General features: G+C 43.8%; 1 protein-coding gene across 12 annotated transcripts in view; it reads left to right on the top strand.

The window, feature by feature from the left end:
- Window positions 1–21020, top strand: part of DLG1 (discs large MAGUK scaffold protein 1) — a 360352-nt gene that overhangs the window by 281887 nt on the left and 57445 nt on the right. For 7 of the 12 annotated variants that reach the window (XM_075938333.2, XM_075938331.2, XM_075938327.2 and 4 more), the window contains one exon: window positions 16273–16372. In XM_075938333.2, the coding sequence (XP_075794448.1) occupies window positions 16273–16372 (100 nt within the window). Of the gene's footprint in view, window positions 1–16272; window positions 16373–17137; window positions 17172–21020 lie in introns of all 12 variants that reach the window. The other 5 variants (XM_075938328.2, XM_075938334.2, XM_075938329.2 and 2 more) reach the window with 2 other exon arrangements.

The raw sequence follows: 21020 nt of genomic DNA, 5'->3' as shown, positions 1-21020 counted from the left end.
AGGAGGAAATATATAGGAAGATACAGCCGAAAGAGAACCTACTTCAGAAGGTTATACAACGGAAGTTACAGCTATTCGGACATATCTGCAGAATGAACAATGAGTGAAAAGTTAAGCCGTTGGTATTTGGCGTAATAGATGGTCCGAATAGGAGAGGCAGACCCCACAGATAATGGGTAAATGATATAATATATTGGTGTGGAGCTAATGTAAAGAAACTAAGCCACCCTGCACTGAACAGGGGAAGCTGGAAGGAAATACTGAGGGAGGCATCGGACACCAATGGGAGTTGAGCCCATGGATGTTGATGATGATGATTTCTGTATTAAAGGATTCATCACCGTCTCCGAGGAGTGGTAGGTGACCCAGACTGATGGCTCAGCTCTCAGTGCCAAGAGAGCAAAAGACTCTCCCACTGCAGCTGGCACCACATGCAGTGATGGATCTTTCTAAAGTTCCCTACTATAGCAATCCAACCATGAAGATTGCCCAGAAGGCAAGAAGTAGCACTGTCCTCTGAAGCTGAGGCGCAGACCCTTTTGTTGCCATGCCCTGAGTCTCCACATCTGCCCAGGTCACCAGTTCACCGTTACAGATTGCCACTAGAATGACCTACGTAGCCACATGGAAATGATTCATATGTTGAGTCACAGTCCAAGAGGTTAGGCCTGAGCAAGCCTCTCTGCAGCTGATTCTGGATTACCTTATGAATCTCAAGCTCCAAGGTCAACCCTTTGGTAAGTTAAGGTCCACTTGGCCACTATACCAGCCTTTCGCCCTCTGTTCCAGGGCAGGGCAGTGTTCACTCATAGCATGATGGTACAGTTCTTAAAAGTTCTGGAGAGGCTCTGTTTCCAAGTCCAGGGCCCAGTTCCTCCATGGGACTTGAATCTGATGCTCACCTAGCTCATGAACACTCCATTTGAGGCCATGATGCCCTGTTCCTTTCTTCTGCTCTCCTGGAAGATGTTATTCATAGTGGCAATGACCTCTGCTCAAAGGGTCTCTGAGATTAGGGCAGTTGCATCAAAGCCACTCTGTGTTCTTCACCAACAAGGTCCAGTTGTGACCACATCTGTCTTTCCTGCCCAAGGTGGTTTTGCAGTTTCACACAAGCCAGGATCAGTTCTTGCCTGTGTTCTGCCCAAAGCCTCTTAAGTCCGAGGAGGTGCACAGCTTGCTCTACCTGGATGTCAGGAGAGAGCTAGTCTTCTACATCGATAGGGCCAAGCTATTTGGCAATTCAACACAATGGCAAAGAGGATGAAAGATTAACTAAGATCCACCCAGAGCATTTATTCTTGGATCACTGTCTGCATCTGATATCTCTATGATCAGAAAAAGGTGCCTGCGCCAGTGATCAGAACTATCCACTCAATCAGAGCACAAGCTTCATCAGCAACCTTCCTGACCCAATTTCTGATATCTGCAGGGCCCCCACCCGGCTGTCCATCCATACATTCACAGGAGGGTGGTGTTACAAGTCACACACCTTTGAACTCTGAGCCCACCTCCAGGGACATCATTTATGAGCCAGTTAGAATAGAATCAACACGAGCAAGCAAATGAAGAAAAAATGGCTACCTATCTTTCATAACTTGTTCTTTGAGATGTTGCTCATGTCCATTTCATTACCCCCCCTCCTGCCCCTCTGTCAGAGTTGCCAGCAAAAAGGAACTGAGAGGGAGCAGGGCTGACAATGCCTGACATACTGTAGGGATTCCGACTCTCCCTATAGCATCACCCGTCGTCGACTTTGGGGAATTGGCTCTGACGGCGGCGGCGCTATTTGATTCGGGCCACTGTCCTCCGACAGTGCCCACACAGCCTAGGCTTTACCCCTTCCACGGATAGTTCGGGGCGTCCGAGCGTGGGCGGGATAGTCTGGTGCCCCCTTGTTCCGCGCCCTTATCGTCGCCCCCATGACGTGCTTTTCCCGCTGGCTCGCGGTGGCACAAGTCTAAAACGCCCCTTGGTTGCTTTCTTGGGCATTTCTTTCTTGGCTGCTCCGAGAGGGGGAGAAGGGGGCCTGGCCCCACCCTCATTTCCGGGCCCCAGCCCAGGGCCCTAAAGGACACGGACCGGTTTCGGTCCAGGTCCAGCTGACAGGGGTGTCCTGCCAAAACCTGGCAATCTGCAAGGTTTTTACATGGCCCCGCCCTGGGTTACTTACTCTCCGTGCTGTCTTCCTTTCCCTGCTGCTGGCTTACCCGGCCCTCCGTGGGCCAGCCACTCATCACTCCGGATGACCTTCTGGACTGTGTTGCTTCTCGGGTGTCTGCAATGTTCCCCATCCTCCGGGGACGAAGGCTCCAATCCCCTGCCGTTTGTCTTCCTCCAAACCCCCTTCTCCCTCACACAGCCTAGGACGGTGTTTAAAACTCCCGCCGCGCCCGGCGCCAGAGGGGAACGTCATCTTGACGTCACCAGCTGGCTCCGCCCCTCCTGCAGCGTCCATGCCGCTGCCGCCGCGCCTGAGGCTGTCAGCTGGTCTGCAGCGTGGATACACCCGGCACAATGCCAGTGCGCGCTTCCCCGCCGCCTGAATAGGGCTTTTGCTGAGGGGGTTTTAGTGCGGGATTGCAGGGCCCCATTACATATACCAATACATGAGTGTGGTACTCAAGACGGCGCCATGTCTGACCCTACAGATACTGCTAAGGCAAAATTCTCCAACTGTTCACATGAGTACACATACACCTAGAATGGAAGGAACATGAACAATACATCTCAAAGAACAACAGCTATTAAAAGGGTATGTGTACACTACAAAGTTAATTTGAACTAACGGACGTTAGTTCGAATTAACTTTGATAGGCGCTACACTAGCGCTCCACTAGTTCGAACTTAATTCGAACTAGCGGAGCGCTTAGTTCGAACTAGGTAAACCTCATTCTACGAGGACTAAGCCTAGTTCGAACTTACTAGTTCGATTTAAGGGGTGTGTAGCCCCTTAATTCAAACTAGTGGAAGGCTAGCCCTCCCCAGGTTTCCCTGGTGGCCACTCTGGCCAACACCAGGGAAACTCTATTGCCCGTCTCCCGGCCCCAGACCTCTTAAAGGGCCACGGTCTGGCTACAGTGCCCGTGCCAGGTGCAAGCCTGCTAGCACCCAGCCAGCAGAACCTGCACCTGGCACGGCTCGAGCCAGCCACCCGATGCCCCCCAGCCCTCCCCCTCTTCCCGGGACCAGGCTGGCGGCTCCCGGGAGCTTGCCCAGGACCGCAAGAGGCGGGCACCCGCCTGGTCCAGTGCAGACATCGTGGACCTTGTCCACGACCTCCACACTAGGCACAGGAAAGCGGCCGTCTAGGGCAGGAGAGCTGCCAGCCTGGCCACCCAGGAGCAGGTTTGCATGAAAATCAAGGTGGTCCACTGAGACCCCCGACCCTGAGCCCTGAGCTTAGAATGGCCGTACTGGGTCAGACCAAAGGTCCATCTAGCCCAGTAGCCTCTCTGTCAACAGCGGCCAACGCTAGGGACCCTGGAGGGGATGGACCAAAACAATGACCAAGCCATTTGTCTCGTGCCATCCATCTCCAGCCTTCCACAAACAGAGGCCAGGGACACCATTTCTACCCCCTGGCTAACAGCACTCCATGGACCCAGCCTCCATGAATTTCTCACTTCTCTTTAAACTCTGTTCTAGTTCTAGCCTTCACAGCCTCCTGCAGCAAGGAGTTCCACAGGTTGACTATTTGCTTTGTGAAGAACAACTTTGTTATTAGTTTGAAGCCTGCTACCCATTCCTTTCCTTTGGTATCCTCTAGTCCTTCTATTATGGGAACTAATGAAGAACTTTTCTGTATGCACCCTCTCCACCCCACTCATGCTTTTATAGACCTCTATCATATCCCCCCCTCAGTCTCCTCTTTTCTAAGCTGAAAAGTCCCAGTCTCTTTAGCCTCTCTTCATATGGGACCTGTTCCAAACCCCTGATCATTTTAGTTGCCCTCCCCTCTCCCACCCTCTCTCTTCCCCTCTCCCACCTCCTTTTCCCAGTCTCCCCCAGTTTTGTTCAATAAAGAGATTCTATTTTTGAACACAATTGTCCTTTATTTTGTACATCAGGAAGGGGAGCTAGGGAGGGGTAAGTGGAAGGAGGTGAGGGAAGAATGTGGTATGAGCCCCCGATGGGGAGGACTGGGCTGGCTCTGCGGGCTTCTGGGGGTGGAAGCTCTCCTGCAGCCCCCGAATTGCCCCCCTCCCCAGATGGCAGCCTGCGGCAAGTGCAGCCAGTCTGATGACCGAGTGCTGTGATGTGCCCATGTGGGTACTCCGGGCAATCCAAGCCAGGACTGCTTTGCAAGCGGGACACCCCTGAAAACTGTCTGTCTGGGGTGGGGGTCGGGTCCTTTTAAGTACAGCCCTCGGCTAGCCTGAGACAGCAGCTCCACGCTCTAAGTCCTCATCTGATGCCCTGCCGGCACTGCTTCCGGCCATCCTTAACCCCGGTTCAGGGTCCACTCTGTGTGGACATGCTAGTTCGAATTAGTAAAACGTTAATTCGGACTAGTTTTTTAGTCTGGATGCGTTAGTTCGAATTAATTAATTAATTCGAACTAAGTTAGTTCGAATTAGCGCTGTAGTGTAGACATACCCAAAGGTAGTTAACCAGTTTTTCTCCCTTCCTCTTGTAACAACTTTTATGTACATAAAAAGTGTTGTTATGGCCCCATTCAGTCTTCTCCTCTTAAGACTAAATTAACCCAACCTTTTCATTCTTCCCTCATAGATCATATTTTCTAGAATTTTAATCATTTTTGTTGCTCTTCTCTGGACTTTCTCCAATTTGTCTACATCTTTCCTGAATTGCTTCAGTTTTACAGACAGATCAAACCCCTTAGCATAGGAATAGTAGCAGGTGTTTCCAGATCTTCTGTAACTTAATAAGCAGAGATGAAATACATTTTCCGTTTAAGACCTTATCTAAATTACAAACGTGTTGACATGTTAGCCAAAATATATTTCAAAATTCTTTGGAAATAAGTATAGTTTTATTTATAATCATTTTAAAAGCAAAGAGAGCTAATACAATATATCCAGAGTAGGCTACTGCTAAAGATCCCAAAGATTTATTTTTAATTGTGTTTACTTAGTATGAATTTTATAAATTTTGAGAATCAAATTAAAAAGACAAGGTAATAAGATTATGCATACATAGTTCTGATAAAATAGCATTTATCTTTTGTTGGACCAACGTATGCTTTCTTTTATTACATGGTTCCTGTTAACAGGTACTGTGTCCCTTAAGATAGCTTGGTGTACTGGTAGGCATCTCTTCAACTGAGCAACCTCAAAAGAACTTTGTTTAATAAGGATTTTTACCACAGGAGTTTAAACCCTGTTTGGGTACCTGTTTACCAAATAATGTATGCTATCTCCATGGTACATACTGAAAGTTTTAATTAGTTGTAATAATGGTAAAATGCAAAGTATGTTTGTGTAGTTTTGACCATCATGTATTAGAAGGAAAAAATACCTTTAGTTACTTTCTGATGGCCAAAGTTAGTATTGTTTATGTGGTTTTTTTAGTTTGTACAGGAAAAATTACATATTGGACTGAATTGAAAAATATTCATATTGCCATTTGAATATTATACCATGCCAACTGCATTGAATTTACTATGATTTTATAGTAAATTTTATAATTTTTATTTTAAATTATATAGTAATTTTATAGTTAATTTGAATTTACTATAATTTTGTGACTTTTAACATTTTATAACTAAGCAATTTTTTTACAATGATAAAGATTACTCTTACTTACGTTACTCTTCAAGTTTTTCACATATTACTTGTAACTGAAGTCCTCAACCAGTGAAAGTCACAAAAGAAACATTCTTAGACATTTAAATATTTGTAGAGAATGTTTTCATTAAATGAAAATAATTTTGTAAAATATTACCATACAGTATATACCTTGAGAAAGGTAAATGCATGTTTTGTAATTTATCATAAAATTCTAAGCAGTTAACTGAATTAACTGTGTAATAAATCATCTTTTATGTTGACTACAACAAAGTTTGTACACAGTCACTGTGTACTAAGGAAGCACCGAAAATATGCATGAAATACTGAGTGGAAAAACAAACTACGCTTGCCATTGATAGAGAACTGCATTTCTTTCTTTATAATAACATTTTCCTGTTCCAAGCACTCATCATTCTTAAGCTGTTCATAATCTTTTGCTTCAGCTGCAAATTTTAATGTTTCAGTTTCTCTTTCAAGTACCCTTAGTACCATTCAGTAATTGGTCATATAGGTTTTTCCCTGGAAGTAACTATATGAAGATACCTACCTGCAGTATTTCGCATATATATTATATTCTTCTACTTTGGCACTTTCAAATATCATGTATTGACAATTCTTACTGAAAGGGTTCTATGTAAGGAAAACTGAAAGACTGGAGCTTGCATGATTATCATTTTTTCTTATTTATTCTTTTAATATACACATTTATCTCATTTTGCTTGTGCTGCTTCTGTTTTTAACAAATTATTGTGTAATCTGTCCAGATTTTGCAATGATCTATTAAATATTTATAAAATTAAAGTGTCTACAACTAATAAGCAATTCTTTCTAGCCTTTAAAATGATATTTTTATTAAAAATCATCTTTTGGCTAATGTTTTGTTTAAATCAGTACATTATTATTATTTATTTTGCAGTGGAACTGACTCTGACCATTATACATGCAGTATATGAAATTATTGTGAAATGGTTTTAATATAATAAAGTTTTCTGTAGAAGTAATCAAATAAAAAAATTAGTTAAAAGCACTGTTACATTATTCTAATAAACAAAAATAGCTAAAGGAGCTAAATCTTTTTGCTTCATGTGGATTGCAGCAACATTCTTTGTCACATCTTTCCATAGTGTTCTTTTGAAGTTGAAACATTTTATTTAACTTATGCTTCATGGTAACCTTTTGTCCTCATGCTGTAGTTGCAATTGTCATGAGAGATCTTCATATATGGAAATCTGTGGTAAAGGCATCTCATATTTTCCATCTATTCTGTAAAATGTGATAATCCCTGAGAGGCAATTCTTAGCTGCCTTCCAAAAGCCTTCAGCATAGTAATCCTGATTCACTAGATAAAATAAATTGTATGTGGTTGTTAGATCCAGGGTTAATTTCAATTTAAGAATGATTGATGGAGCTCTGTACTTAAGTAGCCATGACTTCGTGCCATCACCTTAGGTGCAGAAGTTCGGGAGGACCAGAACCCAGAACCCTGCCTATACTATCTGTAGTTGATGCAGGCATATGATTGGTTAGATGCCAATTCTTCTTTGAGTGTTTGTTCACATCTATTCCAATTCAGGAGTACGTGTGCCACATGCATAAATGTTGGAAACTTTTCCCCTAGCAATTCCTGTAGAGTCGGCGGTGTAAACCCTAGAGTGGTACCACTATATCAGTGCATATATACTACTGCTGACTCTGCCCTCCTTCCCCTGCCCTTACCATCCATGGTGACGTTGGAACTGTAGCTAGCTCTTGCTTAGCAAGTGCCTAGTTCCTAGTGGTAGCTCTCGTTTTTCCCTGGTCTTTGCTATGTTTTCCCCGTGATAAAGCTCTTCAAGCAAATAAAAGGACAGTAGGCGAATGCCCAAGCATTCAGCCTCCTGTGGTGCCAGGGCATACCTAACGCCTCAGGCTTTAAAGTTTGCACAGCTTGCGAACTGTGGTCAAACACTGGACCATGACCGGAGAAAATCCCCGGTGCAGGAGGTCCAGGACATGCTGTCAACTCTGGCCCCGAAACTGGCACCATCGAGTCCAGCACATGACCATACACTGAGAGACATGAGCTTGGTGCAGGTCTTGAACTCCCCTTTGCTGGACACCTTTGAAGTGGCCAGAGACCTGATAGAAATCTCAGAGGCCAAGGCATCCATGGTGCACAACAAACCGTCAGGACCACACTGCTCAAGGGGAAAGCTGGCCATGGTCTGTTGACCACAGTCCACGGAATGAAACTGAGACAGGTTTTCCTCCTCGGAGTTTCCCCTATAGCTGGCGCAATGTCCTCCACTGCCAGCACGGCAAGAGAGTCCAGCACCAAGCGCTAGACTGGCACGGAGGGATCAATGCTCGACACAGAGATCAGTCTCCAGATTGAGGTCACGGTCTAGAAGTCCGAGGTGCCGCTCCCCTTCCAAGCCTCCGAGGCACTGATCTGGGTCCCAGACAAGGTCCTGGCACCAACATAGTCAGCACCACTGTGGCTGTCCCATTCTGAATCAGAGTCAGACTTGGTATCGACCGGGTCTCGACGCAGCCTGTCTCGATGCAGTACAAAGGACCTGCCAGCACAGTGGCAACTGCATTGGCCACTGCCTGCACAGCGGCCCTTCTGAACCTCATGGGCTTACCACAAGTCCCAGGGCACTCCTTGGTCGATAGTGTCCACAAGTCACAGATCCTGTTCTCTTCGGGACAGGTGCCGCTTGAGCACACCATCTGCAGTGGAGTCTTGTCCACCTAGAGGGCACAGTCCACCCCCAGAAGCTAAGGAGAAGCCACCGGGGAAAGGCCATCAGGTGGGCCCCGAGGACACTGCCCAAACCCAAGCCTATTTATTGTTCTCCCCAGATGAAGCAATGGCAGGCATCTCTATGTCTGGGACTCCACCCATGGACCACAGGTCATATCAAGAGTTGCTGCGTGGGGTGGCGCAGAACATGAATCTTCTGGTAGAGGAGATACAGGAACCCAAGGACCCAATGGTGGACATCCTTGCACATGAAGAGTCATCCAGGGTGGCTCTGCCAATCATAAAGAAAATAGTCGAATTACATGACCCTATGGTAGACCCCCATCCACTATCCCTCTGGCAGCTAAAGGTGTTGAGAGAAGGTACTTTATTCCACCTAAAGGTTATGAGTTTTTATACTCACACTCACCCCTCATCGATTGTGGTCTTGACAGTCAACGAGATGGAAAGACAAGGCCAGAAGGTCGCAGGCCCCAAATCAAAGGAGGCCAAAAAGACTGACCTGTTTGGCAATATAGTTACTTGACAGGGGGTCTGTAGCTAAGGATCGCGAATCAGCAGGTGATCCTTAGCAGGTACGCCTTCAAGTCGTGGGACACTTTAACAAAGTTTAAGGAGAGGTTGCCCCGCAATGATAGGCAGGAGTTCGGTGGCATGCTGGAAGAGGGCTTCACAATAACTTGAACTTCCTTTCAGGCAGCCCTAGATTTCACGGACTCAGAGATACAAACTCTCTTGACAGGGGTATCGCTGCACTGCTGTGCATGGCTTCAGGCCTTGGGTCTGCCCCAGAAGTCCAGTCTACATTACAGGATCTTCCATTTGAGGGCAATAGCCTATTCTCAGAGCAGACTGACAGTAAGCTGAATTCCCTCAAGGACTCTCAGGCAACCATGAGATCCCTGGGGAGATGCATACCCCAGCATCCCAAAGGTGCTCCTTCCACCCTCAACCTTCCCAGCAAAGGTTTGTGCCCAGACAGCGCCAAAGAGCAGCAGTGCAGGCACAATAGAAACAAAAACAGGAGGAGAACCACCTCACAGCAGAATAACCAGGGGAATAACTGCTCCAAGCCTCCCCCAGGCCCCAAGCAGGCCTTTTGAAGGTGTGCCAAAGAGCAGAGCACCAGACCTATAGGATCTGTTCCCCTCTTTTTAGTCAGATTATCCCACCACTACTGTGCGTGGGCCAATGTTACGTTAGATTGTTGGTTCCTCCACGTGGTTGGAATGGGATACTCCCTGCAGTTTGCTTTTCCACCACCTCACAATCCCCCTTCCCCATTCCTCTTCCGGGACCCCTCTCATGAGCATCTCCTAAAACAAGAGGTTGAATTGCTCCTCAAGGCAGGTGTGATTCATGAACTCCCTCAGAATGTCAGGGGCAAGGGTTTTTATTCTCACTACTTCCTTGTCCCAAAAGCAAAAGGCAGCCTAAGACCTATCTTAGAGCTAAGGAACCTCAATCGATATATGTGGAAAATGAAGTTCAGGATGGTCACCACAGCTTCTGAGCCACATGCGGCTCTTTCCCCCTTCAAATGCAGCTCATGAAGCCTCCCCCATGACTCGCGAAGTCACCCCTGCACCCTTGGAAATGGTCCCCATTTCCTTGTGCAGCAAACCAAAATGGTGCCTGATGTGGCCAAAAAGCCACCGGAGTTGTGTTTAAAGGGGCAGCAGCATGTTTTGGTTTGTTTGTTTTCTCAACAGCTTTTTTTCCGCTGTCTCTTTGTGCTATATCCCCAACTATTGTGGCTCTTTGCCTTTAATGGGTTGGCCACCCTAGCCTTACCCACTATAAGTCCCTGTCTGGATTTACAATAGCGGGAGGGCACTACCAATTTGCAGTGCTACCCTTTGGCCTTTCCTTGGCCCCGCGAGTGTTTACCAAATGTATGGCAGTGGCCTTCCTCCAAAATAGGGGAGTGCAAGTATTCCCTTACCTGGACAATTGGCTGATAAAAGCGCACACCAGGTCTCAGCTCCTGACCCACAAAGACCTCACCCTAGTGCTGTTTGTAACACTGGGTATTCTCCTCAACCTCAAGAAGTTGATGTTAAGCCCGGTGTAGAGTATAGAATTCATAGGGGCAACATTAGACTCAATACGAGGAAAGTAATAGAAATGTAGCCGTGTTAGTCTGGTGTAGCTGAAGCAAAATGCAGGACTATGTAGCACTTTAAAGACTAACAAGATGGTTTATTAGGTGATGAGCTTTCGTGGGCCAGACCCACTTCCTCAGATCAAATAGTGGAAGAAAATAGTCACAACCATATATACCCAGGGATACAATTAAAAAAAATGAACACATATGAAAAGGACGAATCACATTTCAGAACAGAAGGGGGATGCGGGGGGGGGGGGGGAAAGGAAGGTAAGTGTCTGTGAGTTAATGATATTAGAGGTAATACGAGGAAAGACACTGTTGCCAGAATCAAGGGCCTACAGCATTCATGACATTGTAGACTCCCTCACGTGGTATCCTATCACTGCCACAGCGATGTGCCTCAGGCTTATAGGCCACATGACATCATGTTGTTATATGATCGGGTACACTCGTCTACATCTAAGACCCCCTTCACGGTGGCTTGCTTTAGTGTATGTACCTGTGCATCACAACTTGGGCATGGTAATATCCATTCCCCAGAAGGCATTAGAGTCTCTCAGGTGGTGGATGGACTTTTGCAATCTATTAGAGGGAGTGCAGTTTGTAGTAAGATGAGGGCCTAAAACATAAGCCCATGCAGCACAGGCCTGGTCTGAGGCCTAGTTAACAATGAACAAAAGAGGGCTAACATAAAGCAAAGCTAAGCTGTGAGCAAGAGGCAGGCCCCAGCTCACAGAACTTGGCACGAACAGAGCTGAAAGCACAAAACACTAATTGATGCTAGGTACTGACTGCAGAACAATAATTGGTACTGGTCATAAGTGGAAAGCACATGATATCACTAGCTCATTAAAAAAGACCTTGGTACCCACTCGTCTCAGATACAGACTCAGGTCCCAGAAAGGGTCTAAAATGGCAGAATGATGGCTAGAGATATCTAATCAAACCATGAGGTACAGGGTGATGGGTGGTATCTAAGTAGCATCAGAGAATGGCACCCTGATACATCAGCAGTGAGGTGTGACTTGTTGTACCTGTATATAAGGTGGTGTCTTGGGGGACAGCCTTTGAATGGCCTAGGGAGCAGTGGGACCTCCCACTGATTGAGTCATTCCATTGTGGCAAGTGGTTCAACAGAATCTACTGGCAACTATGACTGTACTTCGCTCTACAATAAACCTGGCCTGGCACCTTCGATCCTTATCTGCTTTGTGGTCTTTGGGGCTCTTTTGTGGTCAGCTGTGGAGACTAAGTGCACAAGTCGACGCGACACATCACTGAGCGCACACGCAAGCAGCTTTCTGGTTATTCTCCACAGACCAGAGACCTGTGAGGACACCTCGGCATTAAATCCTGACTGGCCCTCCCTGAAGAACTACAACCCTCACTCTGACTGGTGACAGACACATTGGACCTGGGGTGGGGAGCCCATCTGGATAACCTCAGGACGCAAGGACTCTGGTCACCCATGGGCATGAGCCTTCACCTCAATGTGAAGTAACTGAGAGAGGTCAGATTGGCATGCTGGATGCAGGGCCAGTACATATTGGTGTGTATGGACAATATGACCGCAAACAAGGGGGTGCAAGGTCATCTCACCTATGCAACAAGACATAGAGGCTATGGCACTACTGTGTGAAACACAGAATTCACCTTGAAGCCTGGTATCTCCAAGGACTGCAAAACACATTGGCAGATGCACTCAGCAGGACCTTTATGGTCCATGAGTGGTTGGTCAGGGAAGACATGATGAAATCAATCTTCTGCAAGTGGAGGACTCCCTGCCTAGACTTGTTTGTCTCCCCAAAAACAAAAAAAGACCTAGCCTTTGTTCAGTCCAGAATCCCTATCTAGTATAGTGGGTCTGGCCTACGAAAGCTCATCAGCTAATAAACCATCTTGTAAGTCTTTAAAGTGCTGCATAGTCCTGTCTTTTGTTTTAGTATCCATAGGAGACACATTAGCTCTCTACTGGGGGGAGGCACCTCTTATATGCATTTCCTCCCGATTCCCCTAGTACATCGGGTCCTTGTGAAAGCCAAAGGGACAGGGCTCATCTAATCATGTTGGCACCAGCATGTCTGTGCCAACACTGGTTCTCCACCCTACTCAACTTGTTGATGGAAACGCCAATACTGTTTCCTCTCCTGCCAGACCTCCTGACGCAGTATTAGGGATGCATCAAGCAACCAGATCTGCGCTCACTCCATCTGATAGCATGAAAGCTGGATGGTTTGATTCGTTAGAGCTTCAGTGCTTGGCCCAGGTATAGCAGGTCCTATTGGGCAGTAGAAAGCCCTCTACCAGAGTGGCATATTTGGCCAAATGGAAATGGTTTTCCAGCTAGTGCAAGGAGTAGAATGTGTCCCCAGGGCAGGTACCTATCCTGGTAGTATTGGAGTACCTGTTGTATCTGTGATCACAGGGGCTGGTGCCCTCCTCAGTCAAAGTTCATTTAGTGGCTTTATCCACCTTTCACCCAGGTTGTTCCCAGCATTCCCTATTCAGCCACCCCATGCTGGCGTGGTTCAGAAAGGGGTTGTACAGGTTGTACCAGTATTGTCATCCTCCTGTACCTGCTTGAGACATGAACCATGGTACTCAATAAACTTTTTGGTCCACCCTACAAACAGATGGCTGTGCTCTTTGCTACATCTGTCTATGAAGGTAGCTTTCCTGGTAGCTGTCACACCAGCAAGACGAGTGTCTGAGTTAAGGACCCTATCCTTAGAACCACCATGCACAGTTTTCCACAAGTACAGAGTACAGCTTAGGCTACACCCAGCTTTCCTGCAAAAAATGGTCTCCCAATTCCACCTGTCACAACTGGTCTTCCTTCCAGTTTTTTATCCTAAACCTCATTCTAGTGATAGACAGGGGGTATTGCATACATTAGATGTAAGGATTGCTTTAGCCTTCTCCATAGACAGCACTAGGTCATTTAGGAGACCCACACAGCTGTTTGTGGCAACCGCGGAGCATATGAAGGGGAACCTGGTATCCACACAGTGCATCTCTACCTGGATAGTGCGGTGCATAAGCACCTGCTATGACCTAGCTGGGGTTCCTCTCCCGCCAGTCGCAGGCCACTCATCCAGGGCCTAACCTTCATCTGTGGCCTTTGTGGCACAGGTTCCCTTGCAGGAAATCTGCAGGGCAGCTACTTAGTCTTTGAGTCACATGTTCACAGCCCATTATGCAATTGATCAGTCCTCCAGGGAGGACGCAACAGTTGGTAGAGCAGTCCTGCAGTCTGTGATTCCAAATGCTGACTCCACCTCTGTGGGGTAGCAACTTGGGAGACACCTGAATTAGAATCGATGTGAACAATCAAAGAAGAAAAGACCGTTACCTGTTCTCGTACTGGTGTTCTTCAGGATATGTGGTGTTCATGTCCATTCCAATCCCACCCTCCTTCCCCTTTGTCGGAGTAGCTGGCAAGAAGGAAATGAGGAATGGTAGGGTCAGTAGTGATATATACGTGCTGATATAACAGCACCACTCTAGGGTGCTCCACAGCTTACCCTAAGGGAAAAGTTTCTAATGTTCATGCATGCAGCATGCATACACATGAATTGGAATGGGCATGAACAACACATCTCGAAGAACACCAGTTATGAGAACAGGCAACTCTTTTCTTGTGCCCATATGTCAAGATGATCCTCACAGTTGAATACCAGGTTTGCTACCTGCTGATGCCAACTCATTAAGAGATTTTGTGAACTTCCTGCTTACTATTCTTCATGCTGTTTTTTCCCCAGAACTCTACCTTCCGTGACAGGCCTTATTGGGCACTGCTGGTGCCATATGCCCTTTTTTTGCACCTGATAATATTTAAATTACCAAATTCATTATTTTTAACAGCAGTGATTCCTCCAGCATCTGACATTGTTGAATAAGTCTGTTAAAGCAGATGGCTGGAAAAGCTGTGACCACTGTAGGAGTGAGCAATTTACATGATACACTGCAGGCATTCACTGAATAAATGACAAGCTTATCATTGTGCTGATTGTTCACTAGCCCTGAAAAAGTGCACAGCTAGTCAAAGGAACACAGCGCTGCCTTATCCTTTATTTGCTACAATATCTCCTTTCACATGAAGTAGTAGTAGGGAAGAGAAAGCAGTTTGTGTTTCTTCCAATAAGGCTTACCTGCATCAGGACCCATGTTGTGATTAAGGAAGAGTATGATCAAATTGGATAAAATATGATGGACAGCATATTGCAGTTATGCTGTAGATTCTAGAAATAACTGTTAATGGAATCCTTATACATGAACTGAAAACCAGTAGTTTCTTTTGAAGAATGTACTTTGAAACATGGCTCTTTAGAAATGGTAGTGTGTTGCTCCATGCTTCTGGCACAATTTCCATATCATGTATTTTTAATTTAGTAATAAACTTTGAAAACTCAGCCATTCTTTTTGCATCATCACCAGTAACAGAAATTTTGCAGGCCAGATGAAGCACACAATGAGACTTGCGCAAATCCACAGCCTTCATTAGGGATGTCAGGGTGAAACTGACTGACTGCTTATTAAAGAAGTCTTTTAATGATAGAGACCAGTTTTGCACAGTTAGGACAATTCCATTTTAGTATAGTCACATTCTAGAATAAAAATATGTTTTAAAAATGGGAAGCTTTTATAATATTTTCAGCAGTGGACATCACCAACTATAATTAAATTTGTGGTACTATCTTTCACAGATAGTGTACATAAAGATGTATATTCATCTTATTTGTAAAGCAGCATAGGATTATAATAATAACTTGCTCTCCAGTGGGAAAATAAATTATAAAAATACTCTCGCTGAATCAGACTAAAGCATCTGATCTGTACACTTTATTCAGCAACCAGAATTCCTAATTCTTTCTGGATACCATTCTGTGCATTGTAATGTCTGATTTCTAAAATGTCAGTCCCCCTCTATGGCTCCTCCCCACAATGTTGTTCACAAGCTAAACGAAACAAGCAAGTGTTAATAATGGACCTTGGCCCTGGGATGTGAACTTTCCCACTGCAATGTCCATTTCTTGCCATGAATTTATAAGGATTTGCTGATGCAGAAGAACTAAGCAAATGTCAGAGTTTTTTTTTAAACTGAGGATGGAATGTTTTAAGTAGGCAAAGCTTTTGTTTTTTGTAAAATTGTTACTTTTCATCACTGTTTTTCAGGGAAATAGGTATAATATCAGCATTTAATTATGTTGGTTTCATTTACATTAGATGTCATTCAAGTAGTTAGTTGTGATTTTGGAAGCAGATAATGCTGGTAGTACCTGTTCCCCCTGTATTATCTGATATCTGAGACTTCCTCCATTCTGCTAATCAAATGCAATTTACTTTTGATGGTTTATTAGCCTACTAGCTCTTATTTTTCTCTTCACAAAGGTTCTGACTTATGAAGCATAAGGCCACAGATGATAAATCATGGACACCAGTTTTCCAATTCTCTCACTAGTTAACATGCAAAACATGGAGGGTTTGAGCAAAACCTAAAGTCCACTCTATTTCTGATGAGCTGGGGTGATGATGTTAAATGAAAATACAAACTGCATCATGTGGTTATAGGAGTCAGCTTCCACAAAGCTGCTGGGGCTGGGCTTCTGTACACACACACATTAGACATCCTTTGTTTTGCCCCTCCTTTTCTTCTTCAGCAGTCATTCAATGACAAGCGTAAAAAGAACCTCTTTTCCCGAAAATTTCCCTTCTACAAGAACAAGGACCAGAGTGAGCAAGAAACCAGTGATATTGACCGTAAGTATGTGGAATCCAATGGAGAAACACACACACACACACACACACACCCCAAAAGGCCTGCTAGCTTGTAGTAGGGTGTTACCTTGGAGACAGTTTCAAGAGCTGCAACAGGTTAATAGAACTCAATGTGAATGACAAAACAATCTTTTAAATCAGTATATTGATTCATGTGCTTTTACAGTGCATCCTAACTGTTCTTGGACTCCAAGAGCAGCCTTATTCATGATGAACTGGATGGGACTGTGGGATAATAACTGTGTGTGCAATTGAAGGTGATAACTAAGTTCTGTTACTCTCATCATAATATTCTGTGTCCGTAACTTCATAAAAAGAGTGCACAGTTATAAAACTGTTACTTGGATTATACATTAACTATATACCAGGCACTTTAGACTGGTTTTTTGAAATTTCTTCTGTTCTAACCTTTCATTTTAACACTGTCTTCATTTTTAGGGTGTTTCCTTTTAATTATTTATTACTTTTTTCCCCTGATGGAAGCATCTTTGAAACAAATTTTATATTTATAATAAAAATAAAGTCAATTGTTCAAATCTTTGCATACCATAAGCTGCCCCCCTGCCTTTTGCACCACTGATAATACTTCAGCTGCTAGGAGCTGACTGAAATTTCCGTAGAACTATCATTCCCTGTAATGTTCTTGAAACTGTCTCTTATCGTAGCGCCAGTTTTATACATTACTGACAGTTATTTTTCTTTTGTGATTATCTTTTTATTGCTTGCCCTCTGGGGACTACTCTACAGGAGATCCCTGACGACATGGGATCAAAAGGCCTGAGTAAGTGATAAAAACTCCCAAGTTATATTTAACCTCCATCTGCAAAATTAACTTTTATCAATCCATTTTGAGACTGGTGATATTGCTCTGCTGATATGAGGAGGTTAATTATTTCACACTTGAATAGAATTTTATTAATTTGTAATGTTCTTGGGTTTTATCTTTTAATATCTTTCTACTTCATTTAATTCAGGTGACAGTCACATTTTATTTTTAGTTGAGAAGCTTAGCCTCCTGTTCTGTATGCCACAGATAATGGCTGCTGTCTCTGAACTAGTTAGTGCATGTTTTCTAGTGTGTCATTCTTATATTACCTATACCTTTCATTTTTTTAAAAAATACAGTGTTCTACAACTATGATCCACGCCATTGCAATAATGTTTATTTGCTTTGTTTCTTTTAATCTTTAGTGTAGGATATTCTGTTTCAGTGGCTGCTATTGCTAAATGTATTTTAAAATTAGCAGCAGTTCATACAAAGCTTTATCTGTTTTATTTCATGAAAAATATTAATACTGGGGATGCTAGATAAGCAGTTCTGGATAAGTAATGCCCATGTTATAATTTTGCTTTGTAATTTAAATTCCAATAAGTTTTAAACCTTACCAATAGTTACTCAAGTAAAAAGTTGACCTCTATGTATAGTTGTCTATGTCAGGGCTACTCAACTTTAGAAGCCCTGGGGCCCACAATGATACTTTCAGCACATGCTGAGGGCCACAACTTAAGTGTGGTTGCATATATATGCAAATAGCTTCTTTCACACTGATGGGCATGAATACAAAGCACTCCCAGCATCTCCTCCCGGGGCGTTAAAAATGCTCATACCCTGTACACATCTGTTCCAGCCAGCCCATCCGCTTGCATCTTTAACTGTTCACCCCGCCTGGGCTGCATGTAGAGCCCCATGTAAACCCAAACCGTCCCACAGGCCGCACGTTGAGTAGCCCTGATTCACGTGTTCAGGCACCACTAACATGATGATCCAGCAAAGGATAGAATTTGTGGATAAAATTAAAGTTTACTAGCTTAATTTTAAAATATTGGTGATCAAGATACACAAATTATCTCAGACTTCTGAGTTGGAAAGGCTCTGAGGCTACAAATAAATTCTATTAACCTATTCTTTGAGGGGATCAACAAACATGTGAATGAGGGTGATCCAGTGGATATAAAATATAGGACTATGTAGCACTTTAAAGATTAACAAGATGGTTTATTAGATGATAACGTAGACTTTAAGCAAAGTAAGCGGTCATCGGGAAAGAGGAAAGATCTTTTCATGGATCAGTAACGTTGAACTCTCACAGTTGGAGGAGGTACATAATAGGGGTGTTAAAATGCATTTAAGTAACCGTGTAATCACTGAAAATTTAAAAGTTAAAGGTGGCTCCCCACTTGTACCTGCTCCCACCTGCCCCCTGCTCTGCTGGCTCTGACACACAAGTGCCAGTGCTGGGGAAGGGGACAGGCAGCTCCTCGGGAGCTGGTGCATTAAGGGAGCCAGCTTTTAAGCCGGCTCCCTTCACATACCGGGAGCCTGCATGTAACAGTAAGCCCAGGCTCATCATCAGTTAACCATGTACACAGTTACACTTTCACATCCCTAGTATATGGTGGGGTCCCCTATGAATCTGTACAGTAACCAGCGCTGTTCAATATATTAAAAAATGATCTGAAAAAGGAGGTAAATAGTGACGTGGTAAAGTTTGCAGATGGTACTGTGACTCAAGTTAGTTAAGTCCAAAACTGATTGTGAGGTTACAAAGGATCTCACTGAACTGGGTGACCAGTCAACAAAATGGCAGATTAAATTCAATGTTAATAAATGCAAAGTAATGCCCACTGGAAAACATAATCCCCACTGATGGCGTCTAAAACAGCTATTAGCACTCAAGAAAAGGATCTTGGTGTCCTTATGGGTAGTTCTTTGAAAACATCTGCTCAATGTTAAGCAGCAGTCAAAAAAGCTACCAGAATGTTAAGAACCATTAGGAAAGGGATAGATAATAAGGCAGAAAATATATTAACACCACTATATAAATCCATGGTATGCCCACTCTGAATGCTGTTTGCAGTTCTGGTTGCCCTATTTCCAAAAAGAGAACATTAGAATTGGATAAACTACAGAGAAGAGTAACAAAAATACTTTGGAATATGAAAAAGCCTCTATATGAGGAGAAAACTGTTTAGTTGAGCTGGAACTGTTCAGTTTAGAAGAGACTCTAAGGTGTGCGGAGGTATATAATAGAAGGCTGTAAAATGATTCATGGTGTAGAGAAAGTGAATAGCAAAGTATTACTTACTCCTTCTCATAACAGAAGAAGTCTTGGTTGTGCTTGCTCTGGAACCACTTCCTGAAATGAAGAGCTTCTGGCAGCACAAGCACTATTTTCCAAGCCTCCGTACTCCTGACTCTCCCTTAATACTTGGAGCATTCCCTGTGTCCACACCTTTATGCACTAAACATTTATGTACTAGACCAGATATTCTCAAGACCAGCTTTTTGCTTAACACACAGCACTTACATACACTTACCATGAAAACAAGAAAAAAGTCAAAGACTTTATTATTCAGATGAGAGTGAATAAGGATATTGGAAAAAATAATTAAATAAAAAACAAACTCATACCAATTAATTTTTTCCATCCATGTGCAGAATGAATTTTATGATGTGCATCAATATTGTGTTAATATATTCATATGTGTGGTAATAGAAACAGAAAAACCTAGATATATGTATTTTAAAAGTTGCCAAAGGGATAATTACTCCAGCAGGGAAGGTCATGTATTTTAGAACTCACTGTTCAAAGAATTAAATTTAAACATATGAAATGAATAGACCAATCAAACTAAAATAACAGCACTTTTGAAAGAATAAAATTGCAGAGAATATATACATGTAGCAGGAAGTACCCAGAAGTAGTAATAACAGCACTACCACCACAAGTATACGTTAGAAGGTGTGTGCGCCAGAGACATTGGTGTTTGTGCTAGCTGCTGGAGAATTCTGAGAGACTGCTTCTGTCTCTTTAAGCCACTCACCATAAGGCTGAGACTACAGTAGCTGCCAGCAGCTGGCCTGCTCCCAGCCCTGTGCCCCCTGTCCTGTTCTGCAGAGATGGGGTAGACGGGCAGGGGGAAGGTGAGGGGTGGAAAAGAAACCCTGTGTGTACGGGTGTGTGCATGAGAGAGAGACAGAGAGTGTATGTGTATACTGGCAGCTGGGGAAATCTGTGGGTACATCTAAACTACATCCCTCTTTTGAAAGAGGGATGTAAATTAGACATATCGAAATTGCAAATGAAGCCAGGATTTGAATTTCCTGTGCTTCATTTGCATAATCATGTCACGGCGTTTTTTTTATAAAAGCTATTTCGAAAGCGAAACCTCGGTCTAGACGCGGTTCGTTCGAAAAGAAAAGCCTTTTTCGAAAGATCCTGTACTCCTCAAAAAAATAAACCCCAATGGATTATTTTTTTTGTGCGCTCCTTTATGGTGATTTCCTTTCTCTGTTTACATTTGAATTTGTTTGTAAATAGGCATCCAAGGTGTTAGCTTAAAAGACTTCATTTACATCCCAATTGAGAGAGAGAGATTTCTTACCTCATGTCTGGAGGAATGTTATTGTCACCTTCTGGTGAACTGTTTTTAACTTTAAGAGCATAATTTTCTAATACATATAAAGAACACCTTACATAGTACATATACATACTTTTCACAGTGATATTGATGACCAGTGTGACGCCAACTTTCATTTAAGAGCTAAAATGACATTATTCAGTTAACCAGAAAGGGCATACCAGAATCAGGAGTTACTTGTACTCTTCTGCACCCCATTGTCAGTTGA

The sequence above is a fragment of the Pelodiscus sinensis genome, chromosome 10 (genome assembly GCF_052426305.1).
Source record: "Pelodiscus sinensis isolate ZL-2025 chromosome 10, ASM5242630v1, whole genome shotgun sequence".
NCBI lineage: Eukaryota > Metazoa > Chordata > Testudines > Trionychidae > Pelodiscus > Pelodiscus sinensis.
Note: the sequence above shows the minus strand (reverse complement) of the source record. Positions and strands in the feature narration are given on the sequence as shown.